The sequence below is a fragment of the Myodes glareolus genome, chromosome 16 (assembly GCF_982192425.1).
Source record: "Myodes glareolus chromosome 16, mMyoGla1.1, whole genome shotgun sequence".
NCBI lineage: Eukaryota > Metazoa > Chordata > Mammalia > Rodentia > Cricetidae > Myodes > Myodes glareolus.
The window spans coordinates 13,702,373-13,725,268 of record NC_142041.1 but is presented as its reverse complement, the minus strand read 5'-3'; the positions used below and the strand labels follow the sequence as shown (position 1 = coordinate 13,725,268).

The 22,896-nt window shown below is 41.1% G+C and overlaps 1 protein-coding gene across 1 annotated transcript in view; it reads left to right on the top strand.

Annotated features, from left to right (window-relative positions):
* The window catches only part of Rp1 (RP1 axonemal microtubule associated), a 212,031-nt gene that overhangs the window by 171,765 nt on the left and 17,370 nt on the right, over window positions 1–22,896 (top strand). The window contains exons 20-22 of the mRNA XM_085677053.2: window positions 10,489–10,621; window positions 11,632–11,783; window positions 14,102–14,256. Coding sequence (XP_085533179.2) covers window positions 10,489–10,621; window positions 11,632–11,783; window positions 14,102–14,256 — 440 coding nt within the window. The remainder of the gene's footprint in view (window positions 1–10,488; window positions 10,622–11,631; window positions 11,784–14,101; window positions 14,257–22,896) is intronic.

Here is a 22,896-nt window from a genome sequence, read left to right as displayed (position 1 = left end):
GAAACCCACTTGTTCACACACTCAGAAGTCCCATAAAAATAGGAAGCCGAAAGCTGTAATATATACACAGAGGACCTGGTGCAGACCCGTGTAGGCTCTGTGCTTGCGGCTTCAGTCTCTGTGAGTTCATATGAGCCTTGCTTAGTTGATTCTGAAGGCCTTGTTTCCTGGTATCCTCCAACCCCCACACTCTGCCTCCTCTTCTGTAGTATTTCCTAAGCTCTAAAGGGAGGAATTTGATGGAGATATCCCATTTAGAGCTGTGTGTTCCAAGGTCTCTCTTTCTCTGAGTAATGCCTAAATGTGGGTTTATGTATTTGCTCTCATCCAGCACAGGAGGAAGCCTCTCTGATGATGGCTGAGCAAGACACCAATCTTAGTATAGCAGAATATCATTAGAAGTCATTTTACTGTTAGTTTTTTTTTTAAGACTAGTGGTATTTAGTTTTACCCTAGGTCTCTTGGCTATTTTTTCTCTCTCTGATTATTGGTCACCAAAACAGTGTCGGTATGGGTTCTAGCTAATGGAATGGATTTTAAGTCAAATAAGATATTGGCTGGCTAGTCCTATAAGTTCTGTGCTAGTTGGCTATTCCTATAAGTTCTGTCCACTTTTGCCCTAGCATAGTCTGCAGGGAGGACACACTGTAGGTCAACGGTTTTGTCATTGGTATTTATTTCTCCCTTGGTAATCCAAAGAATCTAGAAAAAACCCACCCTGAGTGAGGTGACCCAGATTCAGAAAGATAAATATGGTACGTATTGACTTATATGTGGATATTAACTATTAATGAAATGATAGCCAACCTACAATCTATAGGTTAGGTGTAGAGGAACTGAGTAGGAGCTTACATGGTGCTGCGGGAGTATCTTCCGCTGCTTCAGCCAATAGTCGCTGAAGCACGAGCCCACAGTGTTGTGGGAGTGCCTTCCGCTCCATCAGCCAATAGCTGATGAAATACCAGCCCACTGGGGCGTGGTATATTTCTCTTTAAAAGAAGAGTGGCAAGCTCGGCTCAGCCTCTTGGTTCCCTTGGTTCCAGCACTTGGTTCTGGCTCCTGCTCCTGGCTCCTGCTCCAGCGACTAGGCTCCCTTCCTGATGGTTTATGGTGTATGTAAGTTTTACCCCCCAAAATAAGTATCCCCTTAAAACATAATTGGTGTGGGATTGATTCGCCATTATTTGGCGCCCAGACGTGGGCCCTTTTTCCCACCTCATGGCGCAGGCCTAGCAGCCTGAGCACACACAGCACCTTGGCGACCCCACGGCCTTTACAGTAAAGCCTGCACTGGATCCCAGCTCTGTTCAATAGAATCGGGCCAGGGACTTTCCGGCTTCTGCAAACACCGCAGAACTCGGGCAAGTGGCAACTCTATCCCCACTCAGGCAGTGTATTCCCTGCAGCCCCGGCTGAGTTTGGTTTGTGCTACTAGCCTGAAAGTAACCTCTGGATTTGAGTATATATATATTTCAGAATCCTTCTGGGTTGGCGCCATTGCCATGTGGATTCAGGTGCGCCCCCGCCACTTACTGGCAGACAAGGGTCATTACAGGTAAGATTTTTCTTTTCCGTTAAAAACAAATAAATAAATACAATTTCTTTTGATTGAACATGTCAGAAAATATTACTATCCAAAAATTCAATGGCCTTTTTAATTGCACCATGGAGGATATCCTCCATGAGGTTTCTGATATTCCTCTTACTTGGTTATTTCTGGGACTTGTCGCTTTTCTGGTGTTTGGATATTTTATAAGGATGATGCAGTCCTTCAAGATTGAATCAGCAATGCTGAGGGCAGAGATTAAAACCTTAAGGACAATTCAGACTGACACCAACCTCCTCAAAAAAGAGTTTGGAGTTTTCAAGGAGGAGACTAGATCAGAGTTTGGAGTTTTCAAGCAGGAGACTAGATCAGAGTTTGAAGTTCTCAAGGAGGAGACTAGATCTTTGTCTGATATGACTCGGTCGACTGACCAAAATATCAAGAAGGTACAGTCTGATATTGCTTCTTAAGAAGGGAGCTTCACTGCTCTGGAGGAGGGGACAACCAAAATGACTCTTAACCTCCAGTCCATGACTGTAAGTGCTGAAACATTAGCTGAGAGGATTATAACCATTGAATGTGAAAATCGGACTTTATCAAAAGGGTATGATAGATTAATTGACAGGATTTCCATACAAGAAGGCACAGTACATGCCATCAGGATTATGTCCAAGGAGGATATCGTATCTCTAACGGACAAGCTCCACGCCTTAGAATTATCAATGAAGGCGATTGTGTCCAAGAAGGAAATAGTGTCTCTGACGGACAAGCTCCATGCCTTAGAATCGTTAATGAAGGCTTTGGAGCATAATACTGGACAGGAGATTCAGGACTTACAGAAGGCAATGGTGAGCAGATTTAATAAGATTGAGGAAATCATAGACTCTGATGAACAGGAGCAAAAGGTAAAAAGGCAACCTTCACCTCAAAAACCTCTCAGTCTACATAGAGTTATACCTGCCTTTCCAGTAATAACATCAGAAGAGATAACTGGCTCCCAAAACCCTAAGGTCATTAAAGAACATACATGGGAGCCTATACATATGAATGATCTGAAAGAATTTAAACAAGCAATTGTGAATTATGGACTACATTCATCCTTTGTTAGGGAGATGTTAAAATCCTGGGCTCTGAGCAGCAGGGCCGCCCCTCAAGATTGGAACCAGCTCACGTCAGCTGTCCTCAAGAACGGACCTTTATGGCATTTCAAATGCCTATTCAAACAAGAGGCCAGACTTTTACAACAACAAGAATCAGTGAAAGGAATTGAGGTTTCACTAGATCAAATTCTAGGGGAAGGACTTTACTCTGATCCTCAGGAACAAGCTCTTTATGATGAAAACATTTTATCCATATGTGCTACAGCAGCTCTAAGGGCCTGGGACAGGGTTCAAGACTCAGGTCAGAGAGAAGAACCGTATATCAGGGTCAAACAGGGTCAGAGAGAAACCTTTAGTGACTTTTTACAAAGACTAACTAAGGCTCTACAAATAGGGATACCTGATCTAGAAGCAAGAAATATAGTAATTGAGTCTTTGTCTTATGAGAATGCCAATGTAGAATGCACAAGGATCCTGGGGCCTTTAAAGATCAGATTAGCACCTTTGGATGAATGGGTTTTACATACAATGAATGTTGATACATTTGATTATGGCAATGAAACATGGGTGCAAGAAGCAATTTCCAAAGGTAAAAGGAGACATCAGATTATAAAATGCTTTCATTGTGGCAAAATGGGACACATGAAAAGGGACTGTAGACAATGGAATTCCAGGAATAATGCCTCTTCTAAGAATAACAGGAATAGGAGGACTCAGCCTTCAGGTTTATGTAGGAGATGTGGAAAGGGCAGGCATTGGACGAATGAGTGTAGGTCAACAAGATATAAACAGGGCAACCCGTTGCAATCGGGAAACTCATTAGGGGGCCTCTTGAAGGCTCCCATGGCAAATATGGTCCAGTCATTTCTGATCACTGCAGAGAACATGCCTCTTCAGGGAAATTAGAATGCCCCATGCCTGCTGTTAAAAGCAATAATGGCCTGAAGGATGAGTTAAATGTGGTGAATGAATCAAGAAATCTAAGAGGACAAAGTAAACACATATTCTGACAGACTTCTATAAATGAACAAAGACCACAGCTAAGAGTGTGTGTAAATGGCAAATTTATTACTGGCTTACTGGATAGAGGTGCGGATGTAAGTATCATTACTCCAGAATCTTGGCATCCGCATTGGCCTCCTCAGGAGGTAGATATTCAGTTCTTAGGAATTGGAACCCTATCTTGAGTAAGACAAAGCACAAAATGCGTCAATTGTATAGGTTCAGATGGACAAATAGGAAAACTAAGGCCATATGTAGCAAATACTGCAGTGAATTTATGGGGCCGTGACCTATTGCAGCAATGGAATATCCAAATTAACATTCCTGCTGCTTCCAGAGCCTATATTTCTGAGGACAATATTACAAGATAGTACAGATGGCAGAAACCAGCCATTAGAGCTATAAAAGAACACAACACAATTGATGGCCCTTCAGAGGTACCAACAGCCATGCCTCTACAATGGTTGATTGAGAAACCAATATGGACTAAACAGTGGCCTTTAGCTGAGGAAAAGTTACAGGCTTTAGAACAGCTGGTACAAGAGCAATTAGATGCTGGACATATAGAAGAATCTACCAGCCCTTGGAACTCTCCTGTATTTGTTGTTAAGAAAAAATCTGGTAAATGGAGAATGGTGACAGATCTTAGAGCTATCAACAAGGTTATTCAACCTATGGGCCCTCTGCAATCTGGAATTCCTCTGTCCTCCCTGTTACCAAAGGGATGGCCTCTTATAGTTATTGATCTGAAAGATTGTTTCTTCACTATACCATTACAAGAAAAAGATAGAGAAATGTTTGCTTTCACAGTGCCTACTTATAATAACTCTCAGCCTGCAAGGAGGTACCAGTGGACCGTCCTCCCACAGAGAATGTTAAACCCTCCCACCCTGTGCCAATATTTTGTAATCCAACCATTGAAAATTATATGCAAACAATTTCCTAAGTCCATAATATACCACTATATGGATAATATCCTGATATCTGATCAAAACAAAGACACCTTAGAAAGGCTGTTTGAAGAAGTAAAAATAGTATTACCTAAATGGAAATTGCAAATTGCTCCTGAAAAAATTCAGCGAGGAGATTCTGTTAACTATTTAGGTTATAAAATAGGTTTACAAAGAATTAAGACTCAAAAGGCACAAATCAGGAGAGACCGGTTACGAACTCTTAATGACTTTCAAAGATTATTAGGAGACATCTCCAGCCTACGACTGGCTGTTGGGATAACACCTGATCTAATAATTCATTTAAACAAAACCTTAGATGGTGACAAAGATTTGAATAGTCCCAGAGAGTTAACAGCTGAAGCAGAAAAGGAACTGACGATGGTTGAGGAAAAATTACAGGAGGCACATGTAGATAGGGTGGATCCAAATCTTAGTTGCATTCTAGTCATATTGCCTTCCAGAATTTCTCCTACGGGAATTTTAATGCAGAGGGAAGATACTATTTTAGAATGGATCTTTTTACCACACAAACCAAGTAAAAAATTGAAAACATATGTAGAAAAGGTCTCTGAATTAATTATAAAAGGTAAACTGAGACTTCGTCAACTAGCAGATATAGACTCAGGAGAAATTATAGTGCCTTTCACTACTGAGGAAATAAAATAGTTATGGGAAGACAATGAACCATGGCAAAGAGCTTGTGCTAATTTTTTTGGGAGAAATCAATAACAATTACCCAAAAAGCAAGAGACTTAACTTTATAAAGAGAACTTCTTGGATCCTTCCTCGAATTGTCTGTGATGCTCCAATAACCGGAGCCCATACATTTTATACTGATGCTAATAAATCAGGGAAAGCAGGTTACAAATCAGAAGAATTGAGTAAAGTGGAACAAAGTCCTTATGATTCTGTCCAGAAGGCAGAATTATATGCCATCCTTATGGTGCTTAGGGATTTTAAAGAACCTCTTAATATAATTACTGACACACAATATGCAGAAAGAGTTACTTTGCATATTGAAACTGCTGAATTTATACCTGATGATACAGAACTGACTTCATTGTTTATCCAGGTACAAGACATGATCAGGAACAGGCTCTGCCCTATGTATATAACGCATATCCGATCCCATACGGGTCTGCCAAGTCCTCTAGCACAAAGTAATGCAGATATTGATCAATTATTGATTGGTAGTGTGCTGCAGGCATCTGAATTTCATAAAAAACATCATGTCAATAGCAAAAGCTTGAAAAAAGAGTTTTCTATTACATGGCAACAAGATAAGGAGATTGTAAAGAAATGCCCTACTTGCTCTTTTTATAACCAAACACCATTGCCTGCAGGGACTAATCCAAAGGGTATTAAAAGGAATGAAATTTGTCAGATGGATGTGTTTCACTTTCCAGAATTTGGCAAATTAAAATATGTACATCACACCATTGACACGTACTCAGGTTTCCAATGGGCAACTGCTTTAAGCTCAGAAAAAGCTGATTCAGTAATCACTCATTTATTAGAAGTTATGGCCATCATGGGTATACCTACACAGATAAAGACGGATAATGGTCCAGCTTATGTTTCTAGGAAAATGACATGATTTTTTTTTGCTTATTATAATATTAAGCATGTTACAGGTATACCATACAATCCTACAGGTCAAGCAGTTATAGAAAGATCAAATCGAACTATAAAAGATATGTTGAACAAACAGAAAGGGGTGGAAAATACCCCCAGGAATAGGTTACATAATGCTTTATTAACCTTGAATTTTGTCAGTGCTAATGAGAAGGGGACAACGGCTGCAGAAAGACATTGAATATTGGAAAAGTCTGCTGAATTAAATCAACCAATTTATTTCAAGGATGTGCTGACCTCACAGTGGAAGCCAGGAGATGTGCTGCGTTGGGGAAGGGGCTTTGCTCTTGTTTCCACAGGAGAAGGAAAATTGTGGATACCATCAAAATTAATAAAGGTTAGATCTGAAGAGAAGAAACCTCTTGGAAAGGAGAAATGACAGCATCTACAATGATGATGACCATACAGGTGGTAAGAAAAACATAAAATGGGGGCAGGGTTCTGTTCTTGTCTCTACAGGAAAACACTCATCTTTGAAAAATTCAAAGGACCCTGGATGTTTGAATACTGACAGATGGAAAAATAACTACCCAATATGGATTATCAAGAAAACTGAATAGGTTCTGTGAGTATGAAGCTCTGGAATATACTAAATCATATTTCTGAATTTATAGAGCTGGTTTTGGAGTTGGACTCTTGGCTTGGTCCCTCTCTAATTCCAAGCCTGTTGTTAGGAGAAAAACCCAGAGTTTCTGGAGTTTCTGTCTTATGTCAAGAGCCATGATATGAGACAGAAAGAAATATGAGTTTAAAAAAACTTTGCTTTTCTTCATATCTATCATACTTTTCATTGAATATGTCTATCATACCTTTCATTGAATATATGTTTGTATATGTCTATATAATTAATGTTTAAGTTTTCCACAATGAACAATGAGTTCTTTCTGCATTGACATTTGAAGTTTCCAGGAAGAAGATGGGACCCCCATAACAACAATTCCACTCGGTTGATATGACGTCATGATACTGATAGTGCTACTACAAGTCCTGTTTCGGGTATCAGCTGCACAGATGATTCCAACTTGGTTAGCTGAAATGGTGCACATCTTGTACAACATTCTGGCCAGACCTCCACCAAATACTCAGAGATTGTTTGCAATTTTAAAAGACATTGACCTTGAAATTTAACCATCATTTTACTTTCACAGGATTCTCCAGAAAGAACCATACCCCCATGACAGCTGGAAGTAATTCTAGAGGACGATATCCCCTCTCTCAGCAAAGTTTGTCCTCAGGTTTAGGAACAATATTTAGGGATTGATTATAATTAGTATATGGTTGAGAGTTGGGAAAGGAATTTTATAAGCTCAGGGATCTTTTTGAAAAAAAAAACGGGGGGGATAATAGGATAGATAATTAATGGTATCTGTGAGTTATTGTTTATAAATAATTACATCGGCATATATTGAATATTGTATGTATGCATGCTTCTACCTGTTTAAAACATTTTTTATGTATTGATATATGTATACCATATTGCAGTGTACATTTCTACCTCTGATTAAGATACTCATATATTGTTTATGTATTGATATTTATTGTTTACATTCGGAGGTCATTGTCCTCATTTATTGCACAGTTGTTTATTCTCTTAGTCTTTAAGTTAGATACATGTTAAGAATTGTAGATCAATAGTCATCTTTGTCTGTCATATTTATGGTTAGACTAATCAGGTTCTTTAGATACATAGAGATTATATATAGTCTTCAACCTCTTCGAAGAGCTGTAAAAAATGGCATTTAATTTAATCTTAGAGTTCTGTGTAGTGAGACACAATCACTCCTGGCAACACCGACCTATTCCCGAGAGATTGTTGAGCACCAAAGACACTCCACTTGGAGTTTGTCTTCTTGACAAAACTGGCCTCTGGACAAGGAACTGCCCATACCTCAATTACTGACAAATACATGGTATCCGGAAATGGATAAACAGAACTGTCAAATCTTGCCAAGACAGGGTAATATGGTTTTGAAAAATCTCTTGCCTGTTAAAATCTGGAAATGGATAAAATCCAGAAATGGATAAACAGAATTGTTAAATCTTGCCAAGACAGGGTAAGATGGTTTTGAAAAATCTCTTGCCTGTTAAAAATAATCTGTCAGTTATTCTAGGCTTTAGTCAAAGTTGGTTGCTTCAACGCTGCAAACAGGTCTTTGGTGATTGCCCAGGTAGCCAGTTGTCTCTGTGATTTGTTGCATGTTTTGGAAGTTCTTTGATTGCACTTCCTAATTACTCAGGTAACATTATTTCTCTTCTCGGATCTTCTATGGGGTTGAAGACTAGATAAATGTAGCTACTTTCCTCTCATGACTTGGCCAAGTTATTTATTATGCAAGACTTTAGCTAGTTGGAATAGCATATTTGTACTTATTGTATATAATTGTGTAGGTTTGTACTTACTGTATATAATTTCGTAGTAGGCTTAGAACTCTCTTACTTAAACAAAAGGGGGAGGTGCTGCGGGAGTACCTTCTGCTGCTTCAGTCAATAGTTGCTGAAGCACGAGCCCACAGTGTTGCAGGAGTGCCTTCCACTCTGTCAGCCAATAGCCACTGAAATACCAGTCCACTGGGGCGTGGTATATTTCTCTTTAAAAGAAGAGTGGCAAGCTTGGCTTGGCCTCTTGGTTCTGGCGCTTCGTTCTGGCTCCTGCTCCTGGCTCCTGCTCCAGCGACTAGGCTCCCTTCCTGATGGTTTATGGTGTATGTAAGTTTTACCCCCCAAAATAAATACTCCCTTAAACATAATTGGTGTGGGATTGATTCACCATTAACATGGGTATCCCTGGAAGGGAGAAATAGAATGGATTTTATAGATGGACTATGCATGGGGTGAGATGTGAACTGGAGGACCATATTGGGAAGGAGAAGGGAGAAAGAGTTGAAAAAGAAAATATAGGGAGAGACAGCTAGAACTGAGGGGCATTTGAGGGATGGTAAGGAAACCTAGTGCTATGGGACATCCTAAAATATATAAAGGTGACTGTAATGAGGTCTCTTAATAATGGGAGTGACAGAGACTCAAATAGCCATCTCTTGTCATCAAATGAGTCTTCTAGTGCCAGGACTGGATGGTCAAGGGGATCTCATGGAAATCACCAAGCAAATCAGTATGTTGTGAAGACAATGGATTGCAGGCCTGTAACATGAGGGCTGGCTTGTTGGGGTTTCTATCCCACCCGGTACCCCACAGCCAACAAGTTCCAAAGAAAATCAATCACACAGAGATCTCTATAAGTTATAAAGCTGATTGGCCCATTAGGTCAGGCTACTTATTAGTTCTTATGACTTATCTTAACCCATTATTCTGATCTATGTTAGCCATATGGCTTGGTACCTTTTTCAGCTGTCAGCTTACATGTTCCCTCTTCAGTGGTCTGCGCAGGAATGGCAGAGGAACCTCCCTGCTTCTCAGAATTCTCCTGTTCTCATTGCATCACCTCTACTTCCTGTCTGGTTTTCCCGCCTATACTGCCTGCCTGGCCAATCAGCGTTTTATTAAAATATGATTGACAGAATACAGACAATTCTCCCGTATCACAGGCCCCACTGCTAAGAAGAACACCCACATAACTCATAGGCATCTTATCCCTTGTGTGGTGGAAAGAATTTTTCTTTGTGAAGCTCTTTTTGTCTTTGCCTTTGTGAAGACTTGTGCTGATTACTGGGATATGAAGACAATGGTGTGGTGAAATAGCCCAAAGATGCAAGGCTTCTGATAATCTTCTGTCACTGGGTAGGCAAAGGATCTAAAGACATGCTAGGATGAACAGGCAGTTTGGGGTCTTCACTACAAGCCTGCATGTGCTCAAGTGCCCTTGCAGGACATGAGAAACTTTAAAGCATTCTGTTGTGTGCCTTGCTTTCATGATTAACATGAAAATAGCCTCTCCCTTTGAGTTTCTCCAGTAATTTACTTTTTTGGTCACTGCCACAGGCAGAATTGAAATCCTTCAATTGTACAGAGTTCAGTTCAAATGTCCAAGTTTCTGTTTTCTTGGGGATAAAATTGTCAGAAATTTACCAACCTATTTAGTGAGGGTTAAAAGATTTTTTTGATGGTGAAAATAAGTCACTTAGCAAAATATTTGTCAAATAAAGATCTGATCAATGCTCCTCGAAAACCACCGCTATCAACCATTCCACTACCACCACAGTGACCGCTTTGAACAACCCCTCTGTTGTGTTTTGTATGTAGTGACTGAGGAAAAATTATAAATCACTCCATTTGACCATTGTTTCTTTTAACCCAGGTGACATTGGAACATATGAAAAGCAAGAAGACCCTAAATTTTGTCGCAAATGTGTGGCTCTCTCGGAATCAGACAGATGGGGACATTGTCTGTGAGCTTCCTGTAATGAAAGAAGGAGAACCTGTTTTTCCAGGTGTGTTATTAATATTTGGTAGCCTATGTTGCATGTGTCGACTGTATTATAGGTGCTTGAATTTATTTCTGCACTATGAATTTGGAGAATATTTTCTCTGCACTTTACATTCCTATTGGAGAAGGGCCACTTGTTGGTTCTCGGTCACCCAGCTAGCTTAGACCTGAAATAATTACACTAAAACATTATTAATTAAATCACTGCTTGGCCCATTAGCTCTAGTTTCTTAATGGCTAACTCTTATATATTAATTTAACTCATCTGCATTAATGTATGTATCGCCATGTGGGCAGTGGCTTACCGGCAAAGTTTAGGGATGTTTGTCTCTCATGGCGGCTTCTTGGCTTCTCCCTAACTCTGCCCTTCTGTCTCCCAGCATTCAGCCTAGCTTTCCCTGCCTACCTAAGTTCTGCCTTGCTATAGGTCCGAAGCAGTTTCTTTATTCATTAATGGTAATCACAGCATGCAGAGGGGACTCCCACATCAGATTCTAGTTTCTCATTAAGAAGCAGCTCCTCAGTCACTGGTGGAAAAAGGATTAAATAGCTCTCAAATGGTTCTTATGGTCCAACAATAGTCAGAAAAGCTAAGACTGTGAAGATAAGGAACTCCATGCTTGTGCCTTGTCTGGTTTTCCCAGAACCAGCTGACCTCTCACCCATCACGACAATCTTGGTCTATTTCCTCACAACAGTCTGACATTATTTCAACATTAGGCATCATTTATGAAAGCAGGTCCTAATCACTGCTAATGATAAAATGCCTTCCTGTACCATTTGTATACCAGCCTTTTAAGGAATTTTTTGTTTCTCCATTTGAAAAAAATGTATATTTAGAATGAAAATTAAAATCCAAGGGTCAAAGGTTTTTCAATAGGAAGAAAATATAGACAGCAGGATTTGTCATGTAAGTTTTTCTAGTTACTGCCTGAGAACATGTAGATTTAGGTGCTGTTTGCTTGAATTCTGAGGTAATATATTCTGAATTTCCCTCCCCCATTGCTTTGGCAGTGGTGAGATACCACGTTGATGTGTACACTGGGCAGGCGAAACAAGAGGCAACAGAGTCTGAAGTCTCCCTCTGTCTCTACGGGGAAAGGGGAGACTCGGGCCTTCGACTACTCCACAGATCCAACATGCCGGTGCACTTTCAGAGAGGACAGGTGAGTTCATGCCAACCTCTCTCTGCTGTGGCCCTGTGAACGTTAGAAAGTAAAGGGTGCTTGGCGGTCTTCAGCCGAGCTTTACAGCAGCTTTAATTCAAGTGTCCCCCTTGACTTGACTTCCTTTAAGGGTCTTGTTTTTGTTCATCTTCAAAGCTTTTTTTGAGGTTGTTCATAAAAGACAGATGGGATGTGCTAAATGTGTAGTGAACAATAGAAGAAAGAAAATACAGTGAATTAGTAGTGTAAGAAAAAGAACCAACTGAGTTGAAAAGATTTGAAGGAGAATATGCATGGACATCTTCTTAATGGACTCACAGCATTGTTCCTGGTCGGGCCACAGGGCTTGTAACTCATTTCATACACTGCCACAAGGGCCTCCCTTTAAGATAACGGGAATGAAATCAAGCCCCATGTTCGACCCTTTTGTCTTATACAAAACTGTATAATTGAGTATTGAGAGTTCTCTATGGACGTCTGTGAACCTCTCAATTTCTGATACTTTTTGGGTGTATTTGGGAAGAAAGCATTACTTGGAAGTGTAAGATTAAGGTGGGGAGTTACCCAAAGATGTATTCCTAAGAAAAGGGCACCTTGAACTGTTTGATAGTGCTGTTCTCAGACTCGTGTGTTTGACTTGTGAATTCTTAAACATCAGAGAAAATAAAACTCACCTGAGCCTTTTACTCATGAATGTTATAGAAGAGTGTCCATTGTGATGAGCAGGAAGGAGAGTTCTGATTGGATGAGACCACAAATGCCATGCCCAGTGTTTGCTTTCACGTGTGAACTAATTCACAGCAGAAAAGGAGGCTTAAATATTACGCTATTAATCTTACTCGAAGTGCTCAGTGACATTTTCCCCTGAATTCGTTGGCTGGCTCTGTGTAAGGTCCGGATTCTGCCGTCCTCTCATTTTCTGACTGATGGCGAGGGCAGCGTCATACCCAGCTCACTTGCCGACAACATCAAGAGATCTAGTGAAGATGCCGTGCTAAGAAGTTACTAGCATCTTTCTGGCTGCTCTTTGGCTCACTGTCATGGACGGCCTTTCCTACAGAGTGGGGCCAGTGCACTGTGGACTGAAACTGAACCAGAAGAGGAGGTACAGTTGCAGGCCAAATAAAAAGGATCATAGGATAGGTTAAAGGCATCATTAAAAGTCTGGAATCAGAGACAAATAGTTCATTGTAGAGTGTATCCATTAAAATTTGTTTTCTTTAATTCATGGTATATCACAGCCTTGCCAAAAGGATTAAGAAGCCAGGGGGCTCTGCTGTCATATGTGACACTTTTTAACTGAATATCTCATTGAAAGGTGTCCTGGACAAAGCAAGAGGTTTACTATAGCACACACAGGAGGATTCATATCTACTGACCTAGCTGCAGTGTTAGACTGAACCAAGAGAAGGTTTCTACCAGGACCAGCCAACAACTCAGACTTGAGAGTGTCTTTGCAGTGACTAAGTTGAACCTTAACTTAGTGACGCTGTGGGCCACAGCTAAGTCAGCCTCGCCCTGGAAGGCAACAGAGGCAATTCTGAATTCACATTGTTTTCTATAAACCAGGAAGTAGAGTAACAGTAGCTAACAGACAACTGTCTTTTCTGAACACTTGTCAAATTTAATTAAATTCATGACCCTTTTCTCAGATAAACCAGCAGCCCGTAACAATGACCTTTGGGGGGGAATCTTTTTTTGTTCTAACCAGCAGGGCTTTCATTCAGGTCCTGCATCGCAAAATAAATAAATAAATAAATAAATAAATAAATAAATTTTAAAAAATTTTAAAAATGAAAAAAAAAAACCCAATCAGTGCATTCTGGATGTGATACATTGATTGTATTTAGGAATTAAGGTTCCTGGGCACACTGTCAGAAGGTACCCCAGGATGCATTCAATTTCCATTTACTGAGAAGGTGCCTGAGAGGTATTGCTGAGGATAGGGGGAAAGGAAAGTGAGAACAGCAAATTGTCCTCCACGCCTTTGCAGATGTCAACATTTAACATGCTGCCAGCTGCTTCCTGAGCAACCACCTCTCAGGGTGGGCAGCTACAGGCCCTTTTGTTGTGTTTTCTTTCAAATCTGAAAGTCCAAGGCAGAAAATAAAGTGGAAAAGAGAAAACCGCCAGAAATATATTTAGTTCTTAGCGATTTGCTTATGTTTCCTTTCTTTAGTGCCCATTTTCTTGTTAACTGCAGTAACATTTTGTCTCTTCAAGCGTTGGGCCACGGCTGACAGCCTCGGGCCACTCGCATTGCCAGCGTCTATCATTTGCTCGACTCTAGTTATTTCCCTGGGGTTTTTCTCCACCAGATCGAGGCTTTTCAAATAGAAGCAGTGTCTCTTGGAAACCTGCAGAGGGTGCTGTTGCGCTGCGAGGCCAGCGACACATCCCAGGGCTTGTACTGTGAGAAGATCGTCGTCAAAGAGGCAGGCACAGCCTCGGAATCCGTCTTTACCTGTGAAAGGTAATCTTGTCTTAATGTTCTGCAGGAGGAAACTGCTGAGACCGAGCCTGTGTGTGTCTTCAGATGTTTGCCTAGACTTTCCGCCTCAGAACTCCCAGATTTAAAGATGACATGAAATTAATTATTGTTCAGCTTTTCAACCATAGGCAAAAGCCCAATATCGAAGGGAATTGAGCTTCTATATTGATCCTCTAAGTATTAAAGTACTGTAGACACAGTATGGGAAACTTGTGGATCAGATTTGACATTTTTTTTTTTTTAATGTGGTGCTGGAGATTGGATTTAGCGTTGCTTGTGCTGAAACAAGTCCTTTATTCCTGGCTGTATTCATAGCCACATCTAAGAATTCTGAATATATCCTGAGCTTCTCTAATAGATAATCAGCAGAAATGCAACTAAGACAGGTGAAATGAAGCTATTGGGAAACCCAAAGGCATGCATCTGGAGATGCTAATTTCAACTTTGAAGCAAAAAGCAAAAAGCAGAAGCCAACATGATCAGGTGATGCAGCTAACCAGAAAACCTGTGAAAATCCGAGGGTGGCAGAGCAGGGAAGAGCAGCAGGCGAGGATCTGTGGCAGGGAGCACAGCAGGCCTCTCCTTCGCCTGCCTCTGGCTCACTAAGGTCAGCCATTCCTTCTCCAGGGATTTGCTGACTTCCTCCTCCTTTACAATAACTACCTCTGCCCTGATCAATGGTCTTGTTTTATATTAGACCATTGTGATCATCATCATCATCATCATCATCATCACCATCATCATCACCATCATCATCACCACCACCACCACCATCATCATCAACAACTCCTTAGCTTTCTTTCCTTCTTCCTGACCCTTCCCACCACTTTCAAAGAACTTACCCCACTGAGCTGGTTAGTCTTCATCAACTTGGAAAATCACGTGGGAGAAGGAATTCAGTGGAGGAATTACCTTCATTAGATTGGCCACCAAGCACACCTGTGGGGGCACCTTTCTTTAAAGATTGACAAGGGAGTGCCGAATCCACTGTGGCCAGGGTCACCTCTGCACAGGTGGTCCTGGCTTGTATAAGAAAGCAGACTGAGTAAGCCATGGGGAGCAAGCCAATAAGCAGCATTCTTCCATGGCCTCTGCTTCAGTTCCTGCCTCCAGATTCCTACCTTGACTTAATTCCATAATGGTCTTCAAACTGTAAGCCAAATAAACTCTTCATACCCAAGTTGCTTTCAGTCAACCTTGTATCACAGCAACAAAAACTATCCTACATCAGCCACCAAAGTTATCGGCATCACTCTGACTTCATCTGAATGTTTCTCATTGATCTTTGTTGTAATTTGGATTTTTACCTTTAATATCTTATCGGTTTGTTTTTTTCTCTTAAACTTTTGAATTAAAAAGAGGGCAAATGTTCTAAAAGCTGCATTGTAGTCACATCTCTCTACATTTATAAATTTTCAGCAATTTTAATTGCCTGATAAAAAACAAAGCTAGGAAAAACAAACAAACATAAAAAAAACCAAAAAACCCATGTTGTTCTGTCTGTTAGAGGCTATACCCTCAAATTCCACCTCACAAACCTTTAATTTGCTCATATAGCTGTCCTCTTTTACTATTTTGAGAAATAGGAGCATCTTTTATCACCTGAAAAGGTTCTGTTTTACACTCCTTCTGCCTTGTGGAGTGTGCCATGCTTTACTCAGGAATGCCCTTTCTTGTAAGAGGCTGCTTGTTTGTTCCCGGCTACTCTGGAAATGGAGCAAAGCCCAGTAGAAAAAGGTCATTCATAACTGACCAACCATGGCCTCTGAGTAGTGTCAGTTTGGACAGATGGGGTCTGGAAGGTCGCATTTGGGGTGAGAGGAGTCAACAGCTGCACAAGACCTGTATAAGGTCCTTATTTTTTCAGAGGTAGAAGCTGTTTTGGGTGTGAGTTGAGTCTTTTTTTTTTTTTTGGTTGTGGGGCCAGTAATGTTCAGGTAGACACAGCACAAATGGTAAAAGCAAGATCATCTCAGCCAGGCCGCTTGGAACAGTCTCAGAACAAGCGTTGGCATTTGCATTTGGGGCAGGTCTGCCAGCTGCTGGTGCCTTCTGAGAGCCAAACAGAAATACTTAGGAAAAACACAAAGCAGAGCTCATAGTGGCTTTGTATCATAGATGCTTCCTTCAAGTTTCTTGTCACTCTTATTTCCCCTCAACACCAATATACATATGGTTTTACTTTATTTCAATGCCTAAAGATACTGTTTTCTGTCCTTTGTATGTGTAATGTAGGTAAAAATACATGTTACAGAATTTCTGATAAGTAGGCAGGTTTGGCCATTTAAGGTTTGGAACAACAACAAAAATATCCTATTTGAATAAGGAAAGCGTTTGCTTGACTTTTTAAATTTCTTCTTTACTACTTGCATTAACTGCCTGTGTCTGATGTAACAAATGGCCCCAAACCTGGTACTTTAAATAACAGGAATTTAGGCATTCCAGAGTTAGCTGAGCCATACTGCCCCTGAACCCTGTGGGATGTGAACCCTGCTTGCCTGTCCTGGCTGCTGGTGGTTGCTATGGTCCTTGATGTTCCAAGAATCTCAGCAGCATTACTTGGAAACCTGATGCCATGGTCATGTGACTTTTGCCACTTAGGGCATTTTTGTCTTTTTGATGACACACTAGACATTGGACTAAGGCCATCGAACACCAGTAAAAACTTAATGATTATATCTGCAAGAGCCAGCTTTAAGTAGTGGGAGGGTCTAGGTGCAAGCACCTTTTAGAAGGAGTCCAATTCAGGATACTTCTGGAGTGAATCTTGCAACATATTGTGCACTGAAAGTCGCAAAATTTTTGAACTACTGAATCTCATGCAGTGTTTTGAGTGTTTGCTCCTGTTTGTAATGGTGAAATCCTTAAAAATGTGTTAGTATCGCTGGGCGGTGGTGGCACACTCTTTTAATACCAGCACTTGGGAGGCAGAGGCAGGTGGATCTCTATGAGTTCGAGGCCAGCCTGGTCTACAGAGCAAGTTCCAGGACAGGCTCCGAAGCTACAAAGAAACCCTGTTTTGAAAGGAAAAAAAGACTTAGTATCTGTATTTAATAGAAACATTTTGATTCATGATAGGTTTGTGGTAATCTAGTAGGGTTAAAGGCCAGCATTTCCAAGACTTCTCAGAGTCACCATCTGGTGTTCCTTATCTACTTCTAAAGTGGTTTGACAGACACTTGAACAAAATGTTGTTTGAAATGAAAGGCTTCCCTGTGGGAACAAGACATGGGAAGTTAAATGCAAATAACTGATATTTATTTTAAAAAGCTAGATTGACTTTTCAAGGCAGAGCATAGTACCAGCCTTGTGTCCTCCAAATGACACCGTGAACAGAGAGGCAGAGTGGCACTTGGGCACACTGATCGAAGAAACAGGTGCTCTTTAGAATGAACAGCTCAGCTAGACCTTAAATGTTCTCACCTCGGGGTTCAGCCCCTCCTTCCCTTCTTCCTCCTTCCTTCTTCATCCATCACTTTCTCTTCCTACTTTGTCTTTTCCTTCTTCTTCTCTTTGAGAAAGGTTAAAAGCACACACTTTGGGTAAAAGTGAAAGAAAAAAGAAAGGTATGAAGAGGTGTCTAGCATGGATCAGACTAACCATCCACAAGTCCCAAATCCTGGAGTATAGTGTGGGTTGTCTGCTTTGGTCCTGATCCATCTATTTTTCCACAGTCCTTGATGCTTTTTCTCTTTTTATTTACTTCTATTTTTTGTTTTAATTTTCAAATAGCATTATTATAAATTTGGAACTACAAAGTACCACACTTTAATAAAACCCAAAGTCTGTACATCTCCATGAACTCTTTGGTGCCTCCCTGCAGACAAATGGGGCCAGTCTTGGGACAGGAAGACTTTTGACTGATGTTTCTGTCCTGCCAGGTCACACAGCCATCTAATCCCAAATAAACACAGAGGTCTATATTAATCACAAACTGGTTGGCCTAGTAGCTCAGGCTCCTTATTAATTAATTCTTACATCTTACATTAATCCATTATTCTTGTCTGTGTTAGCCACGTGGCTTGGTATCTTTTTCGGCAAGGCAGTTATATCTTGCTTCCTCTGTGTCTGGATGATGTCTCCAGACTGAGCCTTTCCTCTTCCTAGAATTCTTCTGTTATCATCACCCCACCCCTACTTCCTGCCTGTCTACTGGCCAATCAGCGATTTGTTAAAGATGATACCGTGACAGGATGAAAGGCCACTGTCCCACAGCACTCATGGAGCCTTCCTTGCTTCCCCTGGGAGCCCCTGAAGCTGAAGCTGCCCCACCACACAGCAGGACCAGACTAGCACCTGAAGACAGCGCTCTCTGCTCCTCCTGGCCTCCAGTTTTCCCAGTTGGTGCTGCCTCCCTGTATTTGCCTAACTCTTGGCATCCGTGCCTGAAGTCCACTTGGCATTTATCACCGCATTCACCGGTGAACTGACAGAAGCTATGTAGCCTCTTCCAAGAGTGTTTGCTGAAGCTTGTGTGGCCTCCATCATCCCCTTTCGCAGGACACAGGCTGATAACCCAGCGCCGAATGTGTCTAACCAGATATGCGTACTCATCTGCCCACCACATTTCACCTCACGTTAGACTTATAGACGTCCTCAAGATGTCTCTCATTTTTACTTTCAATATGCACTGTGTTTTCTGGAATATAGCGGGGTGCTCAAAACACCATGATCTTTAAGGAACATTATGGTGACTATTGGGATTTAGAATATGAAATTTAATTTAAATTGAAATTTCTTTAATCTTACTATGACTCATAAACATAATGATTACTTAATTCTCTTTATCAAGTGTTAATAACATTGTCCATGTGTAATTCTTAGAATTAACACAGGAATGAAGAAAGAAAGAAAGAAAGAAAGAAAGAAAGAAAGAAAGAAAGAAAGAGGAAGACCCTCCGAGAGGAGGTCTGTTGGGAAGCCCGCAGACTTAATAAACCAGTCGGTCAGATGCAACAAGCAAGAGGTTTATTTCTCGATCGCACACCGGGTGACTCAATCTCAAGAGACTGAGCACACCGAACAGCATTGTAGGCAAGCTTTTATAGGCAAAACCTAAGGCATACAGGTACATGGATGACTGGTCCTTCTTTCTCAGACCAGGGTTACAGAAAGAACATATTTGCTCATCCCAACCCCTTCCCAGAAATACCGCAAATGTTTTGACATCAACAGCATGTTTCTAGCTGTGACCTATGGTTATCTGATTTTGACAATTGCTGGTTTCCGTGTGGGTGGTGTAAGGGGAACGAACTAGAGTTCAATCTAACGGTCAAACTTTTTGTTACATTCTGTATTTTTCCATCTAGGTGACCTGAACTTTAGATCTTTCAGGAGGAAGGAAGGAAGAAAGGAGGGAAGGAAGGAAGGAACAACTTACTCATGTAGATTTCTAATCAAAGCCCAATGTTTGCTTCAGGATAATTTAGTCTTGAAAACTGGAAATTATCAGTTGACCAATAGCGGGAGACATTCCCCTCCCCCATGACCATTTCTCTACTACTACACTATGCTTGCCAGGCCCCTGAGTGCAGGTGGGCTACATCTTACAGAAAGACACTATTGAACCTCTACAAGCCTGCTTATCGCCACCTCCCCCCCCATATCCCCCACTGTTGTGATTTACTAAATATTTTCCTTACTTATTGGCTTTGCAACTTCTGGAGGTCCTTCCAAGAAAACAACAGGAAATGCCTGTGCTCTCAGGAAATTATAATCAAAGTCTTGTTCATAGGACAAACAAAACATCATGGGTGCTCAGAAAGTATTTTCTAAATTAGTGAACTTACAAATAAGCCATAGACTCAGTCCTGTGGTATACAGTACAAGAAATGACCCTGGAGCAGCCCCGGTGACACTGTACCCTTCTTTTGGCAGAAGTCCATTTGCTAACAAGGCCTTTCTTCCAGACTCCTCTTGTTTATAGGAATTGTAGTAACGAGTTTCAGATGAACCAAACATCCGTGGCCACTGGCTTCCTAGTTTTAAAATTCTTATCAGTAACGTGCCGTTTGCACCCTTCCTGCAGCGTTCTCCAGGTCACTGCTCCTTTCTCAAGACTTCATGTGCTGTAGCTTATTTTATTCCCTCCTATTGGTTGAAATCTTCATCCTCCCATGTGCAAGACAAGCAGCTGTCCATCTTATGAAACTTTCCCTGGTTTCTCACCGGGAGTGAACTCACATTTACTCTCTTTAAAATCCTCAAGTGCGTCCCTTTGCACTCCGTTCAGTGTGTATACACAACATCACTATCATGGTGAAAGAGTTTTTCTTGGGTATCAGATGACTAGCTTCTTAAGAACAGAGCCTCATTCTTAATAAAATTAAACTGGAAATTAATTAAATTAATTAATTTTATTAATTATTATTTAATTTTAATTTCCAACTTGGTTTCTTTTATGAAGTGGGGATTTAGTCAATATTTCTGAAAAATATCTAAATAAGAGGCTGAAACAGAGGAGAGTGAACACTATGGAATACTAAGTTGGGAACCCTTAGAGGTCACACAAGATTTATGTGAGTTCTCTATCTCGGGAACAACTTCAGGTGTCTCATTAAAAGTTTTTCTTTTATGAATCTGCTTATTTTCAAAATAATTAACCTATGGACAAATCATTTCCTTTCTTCTTTCTGGAAACAGTGGGGGAGTGATGAACAACATAGATTAAAAAAAGATGTAGACATTTTGATAAAGTACAGAAATGTAAACCACTCTTTTTCTAGAAGAAAAGAATAATAAAAATTATCAGGAGATAGTGAGCAATCATTTGACTTCCTTGACTTTTCTCTGGAAGAGGCCAGTATTAATCGTGCCTTGCTATTCTGTGCATGCACTTGGCTGCCACACGTTTCCATGCTCTTCTTTGTCATTTCGAGGCATTCCTTGGTGAGACAGTGGCAAGAGGTGATGGTGGGGAAATGACAGAATGAGGCACAGGGATGAGTCTTGCTCAGTTTTTGGGTGGGGGTGGAGGCATAGACTCAAGCATTTCTTCCATTGTTTTCAATGCCAGTAATCAGTTCCCTATCAAAAGCATATTGAATGAAAGAATACAAGAAAAGGAGAGGACATGACTTAATTATTAAGAAGATTTTTATTGTAAATATAAGAGAAAAAGCAGGTGGAGAGAAAAGCCTGGGCTGAATTGGGCCAGCAGACAAAACTGGACCATGAGACAAGACAGGGGAAGACAGAACAAGAGAAGGGTCAGAAACCAAGAGAGGTGGTCTGGGCTAAGAGACCAAGAGATCTGTGTAGCCAAAATAGTTGGGTTATATAGGAATCAAGCTGAAAAAAGGGAAGTGGAGGCCCCTGTGAGGGAGACGTTTAGGGTAGGGGTTGGGGTGAGAAGTCCTTGAAAGGGCTCACAGGTACGGAGATTTGTCCTGGGTCTGAGACCTGATATTCCAGCTTTTTGTAGGTGATAAAGGAGTGGGGTAATCTCCTCTATAGCTACTTTCAGCTGAAACCAGGGCGTCATTGTCTTGTGGGGGGCATCAGGAAGGTTTGGGATGAAGGTCAAAGGGCAGGCTGTGGGACTTCTGATTCACTGTCTTCCCAGGTTATGTGGACTCACCTGGGACTAGGTGAGGCAGACCGCCTTGGAACCATCTGGGATATATGTTCCAAGGAACACGTGGGACTAGCTCATTGCAGGCGTTTCTAATCTTCAGTTGATTAGAAATTTGTTGGGGGCAGATATAGGCTAGAGAGAGAAGGGAAAGTTAAGGAGAATAAGGGAAACTCTTTTATCTTGGGTGTATACTTCAAAATTCCAAGCTCATGGTTCTGGCAGTTGAGAGAGGGGAGTCCGAAGACCAGAGAGAGATAGTGTGTGTGAGAGAGGATCCTACCTTCAGGAATAGGCAGTGGGTGAGGAAACCAAGGATGTTGGTTGACAGGCATACTCATCTGGAGTCCTTTTGACCTGTGAGAGAGAGGGGTGGATTCATGTGTCCCTGAAGCTTATATGATTTTTTTTAAGTTTACAAAAAGAAATAAATGTTTTAGATATGTTAGCATTACCACGGTTTGTAATTTGTCCTAAAACTCACATGGTAGAAAGAGCAGTAGTCTCATGCCTTTGAGTCATGACAATAGCTTGGGAATCCAAAAATAAAATGATTTTGGGTCAAAAACATCTTGGAATTTATCCCTTTCAGAATCTGGTAGCAAGGAAAACTGTCTTCCTCAGCTGGAGACCTAGGAAAATGAGGCCCGAGGCCTGCCTGATTGTTAAGTAATAAGAGACAGCAGATCTCGCTTTGGGGGAGGAGCTTAGTATGCTTGCTGTTGTTAAGGTGCAGAGCTACAGCTATCAACACCTAGTTGTCAACATATCAGAGATCGGGAAAGGATAAATTAAAGCAGGAAGTGTAATCCATATGGTTTATATAGCAATTAAAATGCTAGAGACTTACCAATACCTGGTGATTACCCTAGGCTCCCGTGGTCTTCATGGCTTAGTTGGGGGCAAAGGTCACAGGTCTTCAGCTGTCACATAGGAGAGCATTTAATCATCAGCTGCCACACAGAGCAACACTGCCCAGAAGGTCTCAAAGATTTTCCTGTAGAGAACAGACTTTGGGAACTGACCTACGTTGGCCAGGTGGAGTACGG